The sequence below is a fragment of the Saccostrea echinata genome, unplaced genomic scaffold (assembly GCF_033153115.1).
Source record: "Saccostrea echinata isolate AGI-Se365-2 ecotype Australia unplaced genomic scaffold, CSIRO_AGI_Sech_v1 ptg000029l, whole genome shotgun sequence".
In the NCBI taxonomy this organism is placed as follows: domain Eukaryota; kingdom Metazoa; phylum Mollusca; class Bivalvia; order Ostreida; family Ostreidae; genus Saccostrea; species Saccostrea echinata.
Window position 1 is genome coordinate 34,536,624 of NW_026889778.1, and position 17,740 is coordinate 34,554,363.

The window sequence follows — 17,740 nt, forward strand, 5'->3', positions numbered from 1 at the left end:
AACATGTATTTATACTTTATTTTCCAGGAAATACAAAGGAATTAACCATTTTATCGAATCATCCTGGGAAATATGAGTATTTCTTGGCTTCTTGCCATCCCTGGATTTGATGTGATGTATTGCGAATATGTTCATTCGTATTACTCATTAGAAAACCAGAATTACCACAGTCTGACATAACCATGTATAAATGTGGTGAACAAATGCAAACCAACTTGTAAATGGTTTAAAGGTCTCACATTGAACAGGCTTTTGGTGGAGAAAGTAAATAGAGTTTTAAGCAGTAATCACCAAAAACATTTATCATAAAATCTATTTATTACACAAAAAGTGACATAATAGTAAAATTATAAGATTAAATCAAATAAATAAAATTATCTAAAAGTAGCATGAGCAACATATATGTACCGGTATGACTAAATGTGTATGTGGTCAATAAAAGACAGAGAAGTGATATGAATATTTTCTAAGAATAATGTATATGCAATCAACAATGTATACTTCTAAATGATATGCAAATGTAATTATGCTGTTTATTATATAATTTTCCTGAGGAAAAAGTGGTTGATCAACAATTCCGGTTAAATACCATTTTATTTAAAAGGGAAAAATACAAATAGAACTTCAGCATCTGGCATATATTGTTATGTTGAAGTAGTCTTGGCCTTATTAACATCTTTGATATCTTTAACTTAAAAAATTCAAGATATCAAGGTTTCACTGAATTTAGTTTCCTAGAAGCATTACCAATTCCGTTCTACAATGAAGTCTTCAGACATTCTTACAACATAATTATAAAATGTTCTATTCCCACTTGCACTGTTTTCAATTTTCAGAAAAGTTTTGTACATTTGATAACAGAAAGAGTATTGTTCTCCCACCTACCTCCAAGTCAATTTTCAAAAGTTAACATATTTGAATGATTTTTCATATTTATATGGATATTTATATGAATTTTCATAAAACATTACTAATTTGGGAAAACAAAGAGAGATAACTCTATAATTTTGGTAGAACCTGTATTTTTCACTACAGAAATCAACGGAAAACATTTTTAAAACATCTCCCCCCCCCCCCCCCCCCCCCCCGAAACAAAAATTCCTTTTTACAGGTAATATGGATTGTTATTTCACAAATTCATGCCAAAGTTTTTTGTGTTTCATAGGGGGGAACATATGTTTACAGACAAAAAACCGACAAAAATGCTCACTTTTTAACCAATTTCAAATGGGTTTACATCTTAAACGTTGTATTTAATCAATTACATATGTTTAATTTTATATGCATAAAACATAAGAAAAGATTTAAAGAACATTTATCCATATTCAATAATATTTTAAAATATGCTGCTGCTTTCAAGCCTGATTTCAATGGAAAAAATCATCTACCCCCCTTACAAAAAGAGCTGGAATTAAGAATAATTAATTATTTAACACTGTTACTAAAATTATTAATCAATTACCATTGAACCGTTCCTTGCATTCAACAAAGATTTTATTGCCAAATTGCCATTAGTATTGAATTAAATGGGTGTAAAATGTAGGCGGGAATCGAGAGTTAGTGTGCGTGGTTCTTCAAGCCCATACAAAACATTTCAGTTCAAAAAGAGATAGTAAATTCTTCACAAACTATACATGTTTTACACATTATGAGAGGACTGAAGATTACATATATGACAGTCTATAAATCAATCATAAAAATTTTGTCATTTGATACACATTATATGTATATAAATGGTAAGGATATGTTCTTGTGCTCAACATACAAATTACATATATCTACACTACAAATAAAGAATGAAAATCAAGTTTCAACAAAATATGGTGCCTTGTCTAAAATAATCCAGAAAAACTTAAAAATTTCTCCAAAAATACAAAATGGTCTACTTCTATACAACATATGGAATATACGTGTACATAATGGTGTAAAAAATACATAATAAAAACTTCACCATTAGTTTTTTTTTTTAATTATGACAATGTCTGAATATTTTTTGTGACGAATGTTAAAAAATATTTTGACAAATTTAGCCATCTTGATAATATATACTTACATTTAAACCTGAACACATTTACAAAAAACACATGTATGTAAAGTCAAACAAAAATCCTCTAAGACATGAAATTTTATACAGTATAAAATTTTTTAAAACAAATCTGATGCATAACTCATAAAAATTCATAAATCTTAAAATAGTTATAGCTACGAATAAAGTAAAATTATTGATATAAACATGTAGTTTAAAATACAGAATTTTAACATCAAATAATACAGATAAGTTATAAAGAATGTAACAGAGTGATTTAATCCTCATTTAAAAGAAAACATTTTAAAAAAAATTTTCTGCCCTTTCCAATTTTTTTTTTCAATTAATATCCTGTCAAAATTGAATCTGTTAATCAAATAAAAACATTGGAATCCCTGCGCATTATCAAACTTTCTTTTAACCAACACTTTATTCTATCCTTTGTTCGAGCCAGTCCAATATGTCAGTTTTACCAACACTTTATTCTATCCTTTGTTTGAGCCAGTCCAATATGTCAGTTTGAACTCTTTTCCTGTCTTCTTCTGGCTCCAGTAGCAATGAGTGGTAAAACCCTGGATAAATCTGGAATGTCAACAAATACAGAGTTGTCATTTTCATTAGTTAGATACTCCTTAAGAGCAAGTATTTGAGTCGTATCCATAATCATTGACTTTTTCCCCTTTTTTCATGAATATTTTTATGCCCTCGTAATCAGTTGTTTACGGGCATATATGTTCTTTGTCTGTTCACCTGTACTGTCTGTTTATAGTCTATGTGCCACATAAACTTTTACCTTACCTATAACTTTTAAATGGTTATGCTAGCACTTTCATATTTCACTTTCTTTCCAGTGACAAGACCTTTCTTTGGATCATACCAACAATTTTCATCTCATGACCTTGACCTTCAAGTTTTAACCTACATGTGCTTTTGAAAAATATTAACAAACTTTAACCTTGTCAATACAATCTGAACAGTTGGTGCTAAGGTTTTTATATTTCACATGTATATTCCTTGTGATAAGTCCTTTCCTTGGGTACCAACATGCTTGACTTCATGACTTTGACTTTTGAGTTAGATCTACTTTTGAAAAACTTTAACCTTGCCCATATCTTTTGAACTTTTGTTGCTTTAACCTTGGCCATGAACTGTCATACTGGGCTTCAGTGTTTCACAAACACATCTTGTTTCAAACTTGGTCTTTATGAAATTGCACATCTTATATATTTATTTATAATATTATTGAAGGCAATCATGACTTTCTTTTATCCTACTTGAATTTAATGAATTTATTTTTCAAATTTGCATACAGTACTGTGCCTGTGTGTAAAATGAGAGGTATACAGTCATGTAAATATCTTGATAAAGACTCTCTCTTGTTATTTTCTGTAAGTGTGTCTTAAAAATGGAATTGTCAAACTGACAATATTAATAGTACAATATCAAGTATATGTGCCAAGACCATCATTCTAACCTTAAGCTCTTTTTCTTTGCTCTTTGCCTTTTCATACAACATCCTTGACCCCTGAACATCACATAAAGAATCAGCATCTCCATGGAGGGCTAAAAATGGAAACTCAATGGAGTCCATTCTTTCTTCCAGTTTTTTGACACATTCTATCCAAGCAGCACCCCATCTAAAAGAAATAAAATTCATATTTTGTAAATCAAATTTGATATGCATGCAAGAGATATTCACAAGATTCACAAGCAACTCTCTCTTTCTCTGGCTTTGTACAGTTGAACTTCATTCTCTCAACCTTTGTTATCTCAAATATCCTGGATATGTAGAAGTGTCAAAATGTTCCAACTTTTTTTTATGTATTTTAACTTCCATATCTCAAATCATTGGATTTCTCAGTTCCTTTGGGTTTGAGATGATTTGACTGAATTTATCAAAAATATCCTAAGATGTCTGCTCTTCTTGAGAAATTGTAAAACACTATTTTGCATGGTTCTTATCATTTTTCTCATGGTATATGTATTAATTATATAATGAATTTCTGCATCCCTTTTACCTGGATCTCTTGACAGGTTTAACCTTTTATTTCCAAGTTATAAGCAAAATTCAGGATTCAGGATTTTAAAAATCTCTTCAAATATCATTTTTGAACATACGGTACCCTGGTTCAATCATTCATGAAGTAAAACAAGGAGTCATTAAATGTGTCAGTTGGATACCTTACCAAATTCTATAATGTTCTAAATACAGCATACACTGTACAGAGGGAATTTTTACCTGATTTTATCATTTCATTGTTAACTGAACACTTACTTCACTCTAATGTATGGATGTACCATAGGATCATCTTCATATCTCTTTACCTGTTTTAAAAGTCAAGAATTCAAATTTTTGATTTAAAAGAACAAGCATGAAACAAACAGTCATATCAGTCCTTTGATTATTTAAACATTATGTTTAGTATAATATTTTTTTAACTTAGAAAATAATTTGAATTGAATCACTTTTGATGTACATCATTGTTTATGATTTAAAGGAATTACTCTGCATTGATTAAATGGCAAATTATCAAACAATATAATTAATTAATTAATTTTCTCTCAGAATCTATTATAAAGTCAGACATTCAGAAGCTACATGTATAATTTGAAAATAACAATTAATGCACTTTTCATAGTATAGCTATAAATTGGTTCTACATGTTTTACAATTTATAAATCTTTTAGAAAGCTAATTTTGAAAATATTAAAAAATGATAGAAATATAAAAAAAGGAAAAAATTGCTTGGAAATTCCATGGTTTATTATAGCTAGGAAAGTTCAAAGAGATAAACAAAAAAATGTGAAACGAAGGACAAAATTACAAATACTTGTAAATGATGTAACTGAAACCTTTATAGTGATTGCTACATGTTTCAAACAGATATATATAAACACACAATGAAAATGCAAAATCAAAATATAATGTACCAAATAAAGTTCAATACTGTGTTCAGAATTTCCATATATAGTGCATATGCATACATGTACTAGTATACTCATTACAACTAGTGGATAAAAAGCATGTTAACACGAATATACTGTAAATGTATTACATTTAGTGGTGTATTCTATTAAGCACCTTTGGCAAAAAGTAGCTACTGCTAAATCAAGTACATTGCTAAATATCTTGTGCATACACATTTATACTTTTAAAAACCTTCAGAAAGCGCCAAATCAAGTCTTATGCTAACTCATTGGAAAATCAATACTCGGCAAATATCACACACGCTAAAGATAATACATTTACAGTAACCTCATCTTAAAATTTCAATATAATTTGCTCAGCATTTTTCCACAGGCAGTTGATAATGCAGTTGGGAATAACTGGCTAAAAAAAACAACATATATACTACATGTATTAGTTATCAAGGGTTCAATCATGGGTGTGGGGGGTTTTACCCTGGGTTGTATTCTATACACTCTGTGGTTGAAGGCCAAGAGGTGTATGGAACAAAACCTGAGGTAAATCCCCCTACACCCTTGATTGGACCTGAATAATGAATTTCTTTCCTATGTAAAACATATGCTTTTCATTCAAACAGTTTCTTGTAAACCTTGAAGCTACTGCAAGTCACATTTGATGTTTGTAAGAGTTGATTGTTTGGAAGAAAAAAAGATATTTACTTATTTTATTGATTTTTTCAAGAAAACTAATAGAAGTCTGGAATTGTGATGATTACTTTATCTATTTACTTGATTTGAATGTTTGACCAAAGAAAAACAGATTTAAAACACTGACAAACCCTGTAATTTATAAATCTACTTGATTAAAATGTTCTTTGTGTCTTTCCAAAATAAAAATCAGAGAATTGTATACTGATAAAAGGTTTTTTTTCATGTTGGGGAGCAAATCATCAAATATTGCACTCCTGACATTATTGGGTATGCACAGATACTTGACTCTCATTAATGCTGCTTGTAATTTATATTACATTTTTAAGTTTTATGATTACTCTATTTATTTATTTTTCTTTCCTTTTCTTTTTTTCTAGCTTTGGAGAGAGAGACAATGCATTGTGATGTTATGATTTTTTTTACACTCAGCTCCAGCAGGTGTACTGAAATTTACACCTGGCTTGCTAACCAATCAAATCTTGTGCTACATGCTACATAGGAAGTAATACTTTAATCAAAGCAACAAGCAGGATGGTGGTAAAAGAAAAGGATAAACATAAGTTAAATATATAACAATACCCAAAAGTTTTTGTAACCAGGATGTAAGTACCAGCACAGCTACACAATGACTGTAAAACAATGTTAGTCATCAACCTAAGTCTACAAAAAGCAGATGTTAAAGAGAAACTAGATGTAAGCATTACACAAAATGTAAAACCAATTAAACATGAGGCAGCATGCACATATTTGAAGTTAACTTTAAGGTTTTCATTGAATCTTTGACTTTTTTAAAATATTATTCTCATACCCTGTAACAAGTTTGTCATTTGTTTGTTTGATATCATGTGTCAAGGTTTACAAATGTGGATAGAGCCTTTCTAATTATAAACATAAACAAGATGCCCATGGGCCACAACTCTCACCTGAGTAACTATGACCCTTCTTTTTCTTCATCAGCCAATTCTTTTTTCCTACATATTCTACATTGCATGTCAAACTTTGATCGCCCATTGTAGCCCCACCCTACCTCCAGTGTTCATGATTTAAGCAAATTTGAATCTACACTACCTGAGGATGCTTCAATATAATGGCTTTTCTGTTCTTGAGAAGATTTTACAGATTTTTCTATATATTCTCTTCATCCTACCCCCAGGGGTAATGATTTGAACAAACTTGAATCTACACTACCTGAGGATGCTTCCACATATTAAATACAACTGACATGACTGCTGTTCTTGAGTAAAAGTTTTTTTTTTTAGATATTCTAAGTATTCCTATGTTAAACAATGATTGCCCATTGTGGCACCACCCTACCCCCCCCCCCCCCCCCCCCGGGGGGGGGGGAGGGGTCATGGGTCATGATTTTAACAAACTTGCATCTACAAACACAAAGTCCTTCCAAATAAATGTGACTAATCATGGCTTTGCTGTTCTTGAAAAGAAGATTTCTCTTACATATACCCATGTAAAAATTTGATCCCCCATTGTAGCCCAACCCTACCCCAGGGGACCATTGTTTGAACAAACTTGAATCTACACTACTTGAAGATGCTTCCATATAAATATGAACTAAATATGGCTTTGCTGTTCTAGAGAAGAAGATTTTGAAAGATTTTCCCTAAGTAAAATTTTGATTGCCCCTCATGGCCCCACCTTACCCCAATGGTCATGATTTGGACAAAACTGAATCTATACTACCTAAGGATGCTTTAAAATAAATATGACTAATCATGACTTTGCTGTTCCTGGGAAAAGAATTTTTAAAGATTTTTCCAATGTATACCTAAGTAAAACTTTGATCAGCCATAGTGGCCCCATCCTACCCAAGGGGATCATGATTTGAACAAACCTGAATATACACTACCTTTGGATGCTTCCATATAAATAAACATGTCTGGTCATGGCTTTGCTGTTCTTGAGAAGATTTTTAAAGATTTTTTCCTATTTATAACCATGTTAAACTTTAGTCGCCCATAGTGGCCTCACCCTAGCCCCTGGGGTCATGATTTGAACAAATTTAAATTTACAAAATGTCAGGAATCTTTCATGTAAGTTTCATCTTTTCTGAGAAGATTTTTAAATGATCCCACCCAATTTTTACATTTTCTTATCTCCCCTTATAAGAGGGTTGGGCTCTTCATTTGGACAAACTTGGATCCCCTTTACCCAAAGACACTCTTGCCAAGTTTGGTTGACATTGGTCCAGTGGTTCTGGAGAAGATGAAATTGTAAAAAATTTAGGAAGACAACAATGCCAACAACAACAATACAAATGACAGACAAGAGACATTTTTTGATCAGAAAAGCTCGCTTGAGCCTTTGGCTCAGGTGAGCTAAAAAACTCAGATTGACCTTACTTCCTTAACATTATTTCTAGTCTCTATGAGTTAAAATAGAGTGAAAACTTCATTCCCATTATTTTCTTATTTTATTTTGTTAATCTCTTTAAAAAATAATATATTACAAATATAGCCCTTTCATACGGTCAATTCATAGACATATAGACTTCACAGAAAAATATATCACCCTTGCACATTGTGTTCAGTCGATATACTTTTCTATGATTGGAAGTTGATATATCTATGGATTGACCTCATGAGAGGGTTATATTTTTCAAAATATATAATTACTGATTACAGTCTTTAGAATTATGCTATTTAAGTTATACAATGTATTTATTTTAGTGATAATGTTTTAAAACTGTGTTATTTCTCATATTAAAACAAATAATGATTATATCAATTTAAATGAAAGGTGGATCCAGCACCAGTACACCAGTAATATGGTACAAATAATAGTGAAATCAATTCTAATCATAAGCAGATCTAGTATCAGAACATTGCACATGCCCCCCCCCCCCCCCACCACCACCACCACCATACACACACACACACACGCACACACAGACACTCCTTTTAGAATTTTAAAAATAAAATTTATTTCTTTTTCATTTTTCTTTTATCTTTCTTGCTTTTTTAGATTTTGTTTGTAAAATGTAAATGCTCTCAATTTATCCACAAATAACATTCAGGCACTTACATGTAACGTCTGGACTGATTTGAAAAAAAAATTGTCAAAGAAGAGTCTGTTGAACCTATACCCCCTCCCCCCCCCCCCCCCAACACACACACACATACGCACACACCCTCACAATAATATAGTATTTTCAAGAATGGACATATTTTTTCTTTGCTTATCAAAAAAATAAATAAATAACATCCTTGAAATGACGCCCCCTCTCATTCTGAAATTTCTGGATCCATCACTGTAAATTGTTAGAGGTATTACATTTGTAAATGTACAAGTGAATATACTGGGTAAAATAAGTTGTTTTAGTTATATTATTTCTTTGGTCAGTTTATCATCTTCAAAATTTTAAAGAGCAGAATTTTGATGCAGGAAAAAAATGGAATCTACGATAATTAACCAAATAGAATGTTGATGTTCTTAGTCATACTGTGAGAACTCATTTCATGTGTATGTTTTAAAAACAATCTGTAGACAAGTGAGGCTAGTTCTTTATATACAGATTTACCTCTGATCAAGAGGTATGCAAAGATTAAATAGCCTACAGTATGGTTAATTAACTGAAACATGTGAAACAAGCAATTATCTTTCATGAAATTTTCTTGCTTATAAAGAAAACCTATCATTGAAATAGCTCTCACCTGCTCTTTGTCTCGTGAAATCTGCCCTGACTGTATGTGAGCAATTTTGAACATAGGAATTACTCTAGACAAAATTTTCCCTAGAAATACCTGAAAGATAGACGTAAATATGCATAACTACAGTAGCTGCAACGTTATTGTTGACAACTTACACGAATGATCACGTTACACAACGATTCCGCACGATTCACGCACGATAAAATCTGTTACAAGAACGATCCTTCACGCACACAATTCTACATGTTACACGATCTTACACGATTGCTTACGCAAATGCACGATTCTTCACGCAAAATAGTTCAAATTCTTTAGGAATGGATATTTTCAAAACGAAATAACTAAATGCTTAATACTTATTTTAGATTTCAAATAATTAGTGATATTATTTCATCGACTTTGAAAAATGGGAAAAAAAATAGAAATGGATATTTCTGGAACTAAATACATGCAAGATTTATGAATTATTTTAGATTACAAATAATTATTTACGTCATTCTCCGACTTTAGAAAACTGATCTTTTTTTCGTTCTATCAGAAGATGTACATGTACGTGAGTTTTGATTGAATTGGATTTCATAATATTCAGAAAGGGATAAGTTTGAAAAAAATGGCATGAAAATGAATTAAATTATAAGTTATATCCATGTTTCAATATGTGAATCTCTAAAATCAACAATTATTTTACAAATCATTTATTTGCAGAAATTATAAAAATAATTAAAAGTAACCTCCAGAGATAACACTGATAAACGAAACCCCGAGAATCATGTCATGTACATGTACATTCGCCGACTAAATACTTATGTAAGCATTGAGAATTATTTATTTCTAAAAATGTCTATTTTTGATCTATTGAATTTAAAAATATCTTGACCATAATTAGCAATAAATATAATTAACATCAAAGAAAAAAATCAAACATCTAAGTACAGTTTATCAGGGGAAAAAAAAGCATGCTATTTGACGAGAACACAATATTGTACAACTTACTATATTGTTTATTTCAAAGCGATAATTAGTTCGTTCTGTTTTCAATTATAAATGTAAATCGCGCTTCATTTCTTTTTAATTTGGATTGAAAAAAAAAACAGACAAGCGAAATGCTTGTATAACAAATAACATTCCGATAAAAACTTACAAAACGAAATTTACACGTTTCTTAACGCATGATTAAAACCGCAAACGATTGAGTCTGATACACGCACGATCTCGCACGTTACAAGAACGATCACGCATGTTACACGAACGATTCTACACGATTGGTTTGTCAACAATAATGTTGCAGCCACAGTATATACATATGGTTGAATTTTTTTTTCATTTATCATTTTGCTGAACACCAATATCCATATACATTATATTATTTTTTTTAATTTGACATATTCTTTTGTGGTCCTGCCAAAGCCTGGGGGACATGATTAAAAAAAAATTATTCAAATCTACAAAACTACTATCTGTACCTAGAGATGATTTTATTTTAATTGACCAATTGTACTCTTGTGTTCTCAAGTTTTTTTCTATAAAGCATTAATATTATGGTTTATAAAACATTGACCCTCCATCAAGGATCCACCTATGCCCAAGGAGTCAAGATTTGAAAAAAAAAAGTAATCTTCAAAAATCAGTAATTGAAATATTTTCAAATCAAAACAAAATTTTTCATTACTTTTCTGTTACAATATACAGAGTCCTGTAATCTAAATTTATTTTTTTTTCTATGAAACACAAGACTCCCAATTGTTATAATTTCTTTGACGTATCCTAGATCTTATTAGATTTCTCCAGATTTGAAACCTCATTAAATCCTCTCCACCATCAAGTACATGTACATGTATTAAATCTATATCACTCTTAATTCAAACTGTTAAAATTATGAATAATTATGATCAAGGAACAAGAGGCCCAAGGGCCTTGAATTGCTCTTCTGATAAACTGTACAACCTATCACTTCTATTTGAAGCCTCTAAGTATCCTGTATATTTGGATAAAACCTTGAAATTCCAAAGGTAGGTCATCATGACCTACATTTTAGATGAAACCCTCTGAGAACCCAAGATGATTCTACGCCAATTAGTACCTGAGAGTAGGTCATGGTGATCTACTTATCACTTGTCGTTCTCTGAGGACTCATGGTGCATCAACTAAGTTTGATGATTCTAAGCCAAGTAATACTCAAAATATTTTTAAATTTATAACCATAAAATTTCAAAAGTAGGTCATAGTGACCTACTTTTCAGTTGTCGTACTCCAAAGACCTAAGATGCATCAACTGACAAAGTTTGATGATTCTAAACCAATTAGTTCCTGAAATATTTAACTAAAGCCATAAATTTTCAAAAGTAGGTCACTGTGACCTACTTTTCAGTTGTTGTACTCCGAGGACCCAAGATGCATCAACTGACAAGGTTTGATGATTCTAAGCCAATTAGTACCTGAAATATTTAATTAAAGCCATTAATTTTCAAAAGGAGGTCATGGTGACCTACTTTTTAGTTGTCATACTCCAAGGACCCAAGATGCATCAACTGACAAAGTTTGATGATTCTAAGCCAATTAGAACCTGAAATATTTAATTAAATCCATAAATTTTCAAAAGTAGGTCACAGTGACCTACTTTTCAGTTGTTGTACTCCGAGGACCCAAGATGCATCAACTGACAAAGATTGATGATTCTATGCCAAATAGTACCCAAAATATTAAATACAGCCATAAAATTTCAAAAGTAGGTCAGGGTGACCTACTTTTCAGTTTTCATACTCCATGGACCCAAGATGCATCAACTGACAAGGTTTGATGATTCTAAGCCAATTAGTACCTGAAATATTTAATTAAAGCCATAAATTTTCAAAAGTAGGTCACGGTGACCTACTTTTCAGTCGAACTACTCTAAGGACCTAAGATGCATCAACTGACAAATTTTGATGATTCTAAGCCAATTAGTACCTGGAATATTTAATTAAAGTAATAAATTTTGAAAAGTAGGTCACGGTGACCTATTTTTCAGTTGACCTACTCCGAAGACCCAAGATGCATCAACTGACGAAGTTTGATGATTCTAAGCCAATTAGTACCTGAAATATTTAATTATAGTCATATAAATTGAAAAGTAGGTCACGGTGACCTACTTTTCAGTTGGGCTACTCTGAGGACCAAAGATGCATCAACTGACAAATTTTGATGATTCTAAGCCAAATAGTACTTGAAAAATATTTAATTAAAGCCATACATTTTGAAAAGTAGGTCACGGTGATCTATTTTTCAGTTGACATACTCTGAAGACCCAAGATGCATCAACTGACAAAGTTTGATGATTCTAAGCCAATTAGTACCTTAAATATTTAATTAAAGTCATATAAATTGAAAAGTAGGTCACAGTGACCTACTTTTTGGTTGACGTTTTTCGAGGACTCAAGATGCATCACCTTACAAAGTTTTATGATCAGAGGCCTTAAAATGTCCAAATTATGCCTCTAAAATGCTTTGAAACCGAATGCCTGCAATGTTCAAAAAGTAGGTCACTGTGACCTACTTTTCAATAAATACGTTTTATGGCCCCAAGATGCATCATCTTACAAGATTTAATGATTCTAAACCTCTCAGTATTCGAATTAATGACCTTAATTGTTTTGAAAAAGATTAGCCATAAATAAGGGTGCAACGATAAACCGTTTGACGGTATATCGCAGTATATTTTTCCACGGTTCAATTCACGATACGCTAAACTGATATCGCAGTTCGGTTCAATCGGTGCAGAATTATCCGAATCGTCCGTTTTGTTTCCTTTTTTACAATTTCAAAATGGCTTCCGCGCAAAACGTGAGGTCACTGATAACGCATTAACGGAAGTTAAACTCATCTCCAGCATCTTATAGACCTCAGATTTAACACTGAGAAAGACTTAATGTGATTATATGTTATAGATGTTAAGACAAATGATAAACCCTTTAGATCTAAACGTATTCTTTGGTAATACACGATATTTCATCACGTGTGTATTTCGATGAGAATTCACTGTCTTGTTGACTAAAACGTGTTAACACGAGAAATATGACAACTGGTTTTCTATGTAAATAAAAGGAATAAAAGAATGAATGTCTTCCTTTTTCATTCCAATTTAAAAAGATTATTAGGAAAGGTCACCGTAGTTCCCTGTAAATGTTCATCATTGGTTTAGAATATTGTCAAAACTCAAAGATGTACCCAATAATCCAATTCAAGTTAACAAAATTTTATTTTAATTATTATCAAAAAAATATGAACATTTTATATAACCCTGTTAAGTTAAAGAAAAAATATGGTGACAAACTTGAAAGACTTTTTAACCTTGTCATGTATTGTATACGTATCGTATCGTGAACTGAATACCGTGATACGTATCGTATCGTGAGGTTAGTGTATCGTTGCACCCCTAGCCATAAAATCCAAAAAGTAGGTCAAGGTGACCTACTTTTTAGTTGACGTACTCCGAGGACCCAAGATACATCAACTGACAAAGTTTGATGATCATAGGCCTTAAATTGTTCAAAATATGCCTCTAAATCATATTGAAAAAGAATGGCCACAAAATTTAAAAAGTATGTCACTGTGACCTACTTTTTAGTCAACATGATATGAGGTCCTTAGATGCATCAACTGACAAGATTTGATGATCTTAGTCCTTATAGTAAGCAAAATAACAACATTTTAATGAAATGTAATTTTTGGTCAACTATGAAGTGACTTTGAGACCACGCCCTTTGCCCCAGGGTGATGCCTTGAACAATTTTTAATCTACAACATATCCTCATCCTTTTGTGTAAGTTTAGTATTAATCTGCCCAGTCATTCTTGAGAAGAAGATTTTTTAGCAACCAGTACTTTTGTTTCTATTTTCCTAATTATCTCCCCTTGTTTAAGGGTCACAACCCTAGTTTTAGTACAAACTGGAGCCCTTGGGCCAAGGATACCTGTGACAAATCTGACAATAATTGGACAAGGGGTTCTTGAGTTATGGCCCATATTCTAAAAAGTTTACGCACACCACACAAATGGCCATAGCATTAGCTCTTTGAGCCTTTGGCTCAGAAGAGCTAATAAAAATAGGGACATATCTAGAGTATGTCCTGCAGACTGACAAATGACCGATTGGATAAAAACATGCTTTTAAACTGTCAACTCATGGGCAACTCGGGACACAAGGTTTACCAAAAAACATACTTGATAAAAATCATTCACATACTTTGATTGAGACTAATAATCCAGGTGTGGCCATTATGGCAGGTCCTGAGGTAATAACTCCTTGAAAGATGTTTGGCTGACTGGTTGCTGCCAATAGTGCGATGGCACCTCCCTGAATATACAGAAAAAAGTATTTCATACCATACACAGCATCAAACATGATACATATATTACATGTATACCTAAATCACAGCTAATAAGGAATGCATGAGCTGTGATATAAATTTTTCAGAAGTTACCATGGAATGTCCACAGCATTTAGCTGTAATATAATTTTTCAAAAGTTAATACCATGGAATGTCCAAAAATGAACAGCTGCAAGTCTGGGTATTTAACCTTGACCTCATCACAGTGTTGAAAGATGACTGATGTGTATTCACTAAAATCATTCACATGATTGTGAGTTCCTTCACTTTGTCCATGGCCAACTGAAAATTGAAATTTGAAGTTTTATAATTACATATAAGTGTAGCCATCTGTTAAGTTTGATTGCGGCCAGATTGCTAATTTGGTAGATAATCATATCTCGTTATTTTCAGATAATTCTGTCTATTAATTTCATAAAATGAAAACTTTTAATTTTCTTTAAAAATTTTTAACAAATTTCTTAGAAGTATGTTTTAAGGTTTAAATTTAAGATAATTAAAACAGATTTTACTATCTACATCACTTTTAAAATTTCTGAAATATTGATAAAATTATATTCTGTAATAAAGTTTAACTTCTGATGACCAAGTTTACCCCCACCCCCTCCCCTTTTAATCTTGGGATTTTTGTTTAGAATCATGTGCATGAAATTTTTGAAGGATAAGAACGATAAGAAGGATAAGAAGGCAAATTGCAAGTAATGGACATATATATGTACTTCATGTATTGTGTCTATTAAATAAATGAATATGGACCAAAAAAACTATGATCAGACTGCTTGAGGTTCCAACAGGCCTAAGGCTGATTAATTTTTTTTCATACATGTAATTAATTAATGATAATATTAATTTTTTGATTCAGCTCTACAGTATATGTAATAATAATAATAATAAAATTTTATATAGCGCCTTATCTTATGTGAACTCTAAAGCGCTTTACATAGATATAACAATCTACATAATAAAAGGAAGACTAAAACAATCTTATATCACCTATAAAATAGTAAGACAATACATGTATAGTACATGTATTTTATTTTCAGTCTTAATGAACATTTTAGAGTAATGCCAGTTGTTGATCCCTTTACTAATCTGTGATATAACTAATGAAATGATAACTTGTCAGCAATAGTTGAGTCCATAGCTAGAGAACAGTTTTGGTATGCATTGTGTGAGGCTTGTTTTAATTATTTTATGAAAGGGAAATACTGGTACATATGCATTGATCCATGGATATTCTAAAAAAGAAATATTGTCAAGAAACACCAAGAAAATCCTATGAACAAAAAATAAACTCTGAAATTCAATTTAATCAATATTATGGAATTAAAGCATTTGATTGATATGACATTCAAAGACTTGAAGGAGAATAAAATGAAAATCCTTAAAAAAACAATTACCATGGTCATGAGCAAATACATAGAATCCAATGTTGACAAGAGCTTCGGCTAGATCATCATACCACAAACAATGTACTCCCAAACCATGACAAAGGAAAATCAGTGCCCTGTTGAAAAAAATCAAAATGGCAAAAATTGACATTTTATGTTCAAATCAAAGGGATTAGGATGTAAAAGCAGGAACTTACATACATGCAATTACTACTTAATGGAAAGTTCTATCTACAACATATGCAAATTTATGTTCATGCATTTTTAGAGTGTTATTAAAAATACATAAATGAGAGAACTGTAAGTTTTGAGAACTTGTGTTTAATCCCACACTGACATTACTGTCAATAAAAATGTTCTAGTCAGATCAAAACATATATCATTATCATTTGTCACTTGTATTCATCAGATATTGATGAATATGTTCAGACCCACAGAAAAAGACTTCTAATGACTAGTCATATTTGTTATATGGACTTCTTAAAATGCAACACAGAGAAAAAAAGTATTTTAAATGTTGCTGCTTTTGAACACTATTTAGAAAAAGATGTATTTCTATTGTTTGAGTAACTGTACACCATCTTTTGTGCAGTGAGGCATGGATAAGTATGATTACTTCATATTGTGCTGAATAATTACCAATCAATTATCATGTTGACCAGAATTTGTCTTCTTTGTTATTTCATTCAAGAAGTAACTGTCTGACCAAAAGCAAACTGTTGCATATAGCCCCCCCCCCCTTCCCAAGTTTCAGAATTTTGATTGCAATTGCTCTGAAGTAGACACATCTTGAAATTAAAGTGATTTTTTTTTTCATGAATTGTTTTCAGCACAGTTTAACGTTGGATACTATCGACTACATCAATGTGGAATTTTTTCTACATGCTTAAAAATGCTGATGTAAGAAATAAGTATGATTTAGGAGTTTAATAAAGGTAATTTCGAGTAGCTTAATAACAGGTCCAATCCAAAGACTATTTCTACCTACATAGCTATTAATAGCTACCTAGGTATTTAAACCTACCCAAAGTAGCTATTTTTACCTACTTTTTGTATTACTTGCATTTTGTGGCCAAATGGCTGAACGGCGCATAATGGTGAGTACCAAATTTCTTGTTACAGTCACACTGATGATGAATATGACAAAATTTTGGCCAAAAAATGATTACTTCCTACTTTGGGTAGGTTTAAATACCTAGGTAGCTATTAATAGCTACGTAGGTAGAAATAGTCTTTGGACTGGACCTGAATAAACTACATGTATGTAGGTAATTCAAGCTACATAGCTAAATATAGTTAATAATCATTAATTAATGTCAGGTGCTTGGATGTCAATCTGTTAATTGGAGACCCAAACACCTGTGTTTACTACAAGTAAGGTAGTGATAAACCCTGTATAAACAAACGTTTCAACAATATCCCATAATGCCTTTTAATACTTAAGAATGTAAATATCAGAAAACTATAGATAATTTGACTTCATTTGTTAATAAGCTAATTTTCTGAACGTGTATCAGGCTAATGAACTCTTACTTGGGTTTTTCTTCTGAAAACCAGTGTTTGCAAAATATTTTCTTGTCGTCCTTAGTTTTGATAAATTTCGTGTCATTCTGTACCGTCGACATGGCTGAACCGTCACTCAGTGAAGTAATTTACTCATGTGGAAATGATTGCG

General features: G+C 31.6%; 1 protein-coding gene across 1 annotated transcript; it reads right to left on the reverse strand.

Annotated features, from left to right (window-relative positions):
* Positions 1-2,297: 2,297 nt before the first annotated feature.
* LOC133194753 (monoglyceride lipase-like) lies at positions 2,298-17,740 on the reverse strand. The gene is made up of 8 exons (XM_061330658.1): positions 17,599-17,740; positions 16,075-16,181; positions 14,820-14,956; positions 14,530-14,640; positions 9,313-9,402; positions 4,302-4,351; positions 3,501-3,663; positions 2,298-2,608 (listed from the first exon to the last, which is right to left on the reverse strand). The coding sequence occupies exons 1-8, from the start codon at positions 17,688-17,690 to the stop codon at positions 2,507-2,509; spliced, it is 852 nt and encodes a 283-aa protein (XP_061186642.1). The 5' UTR covers positions 17,691-17,740; the 3' UTR covers positions 2,298-2,506.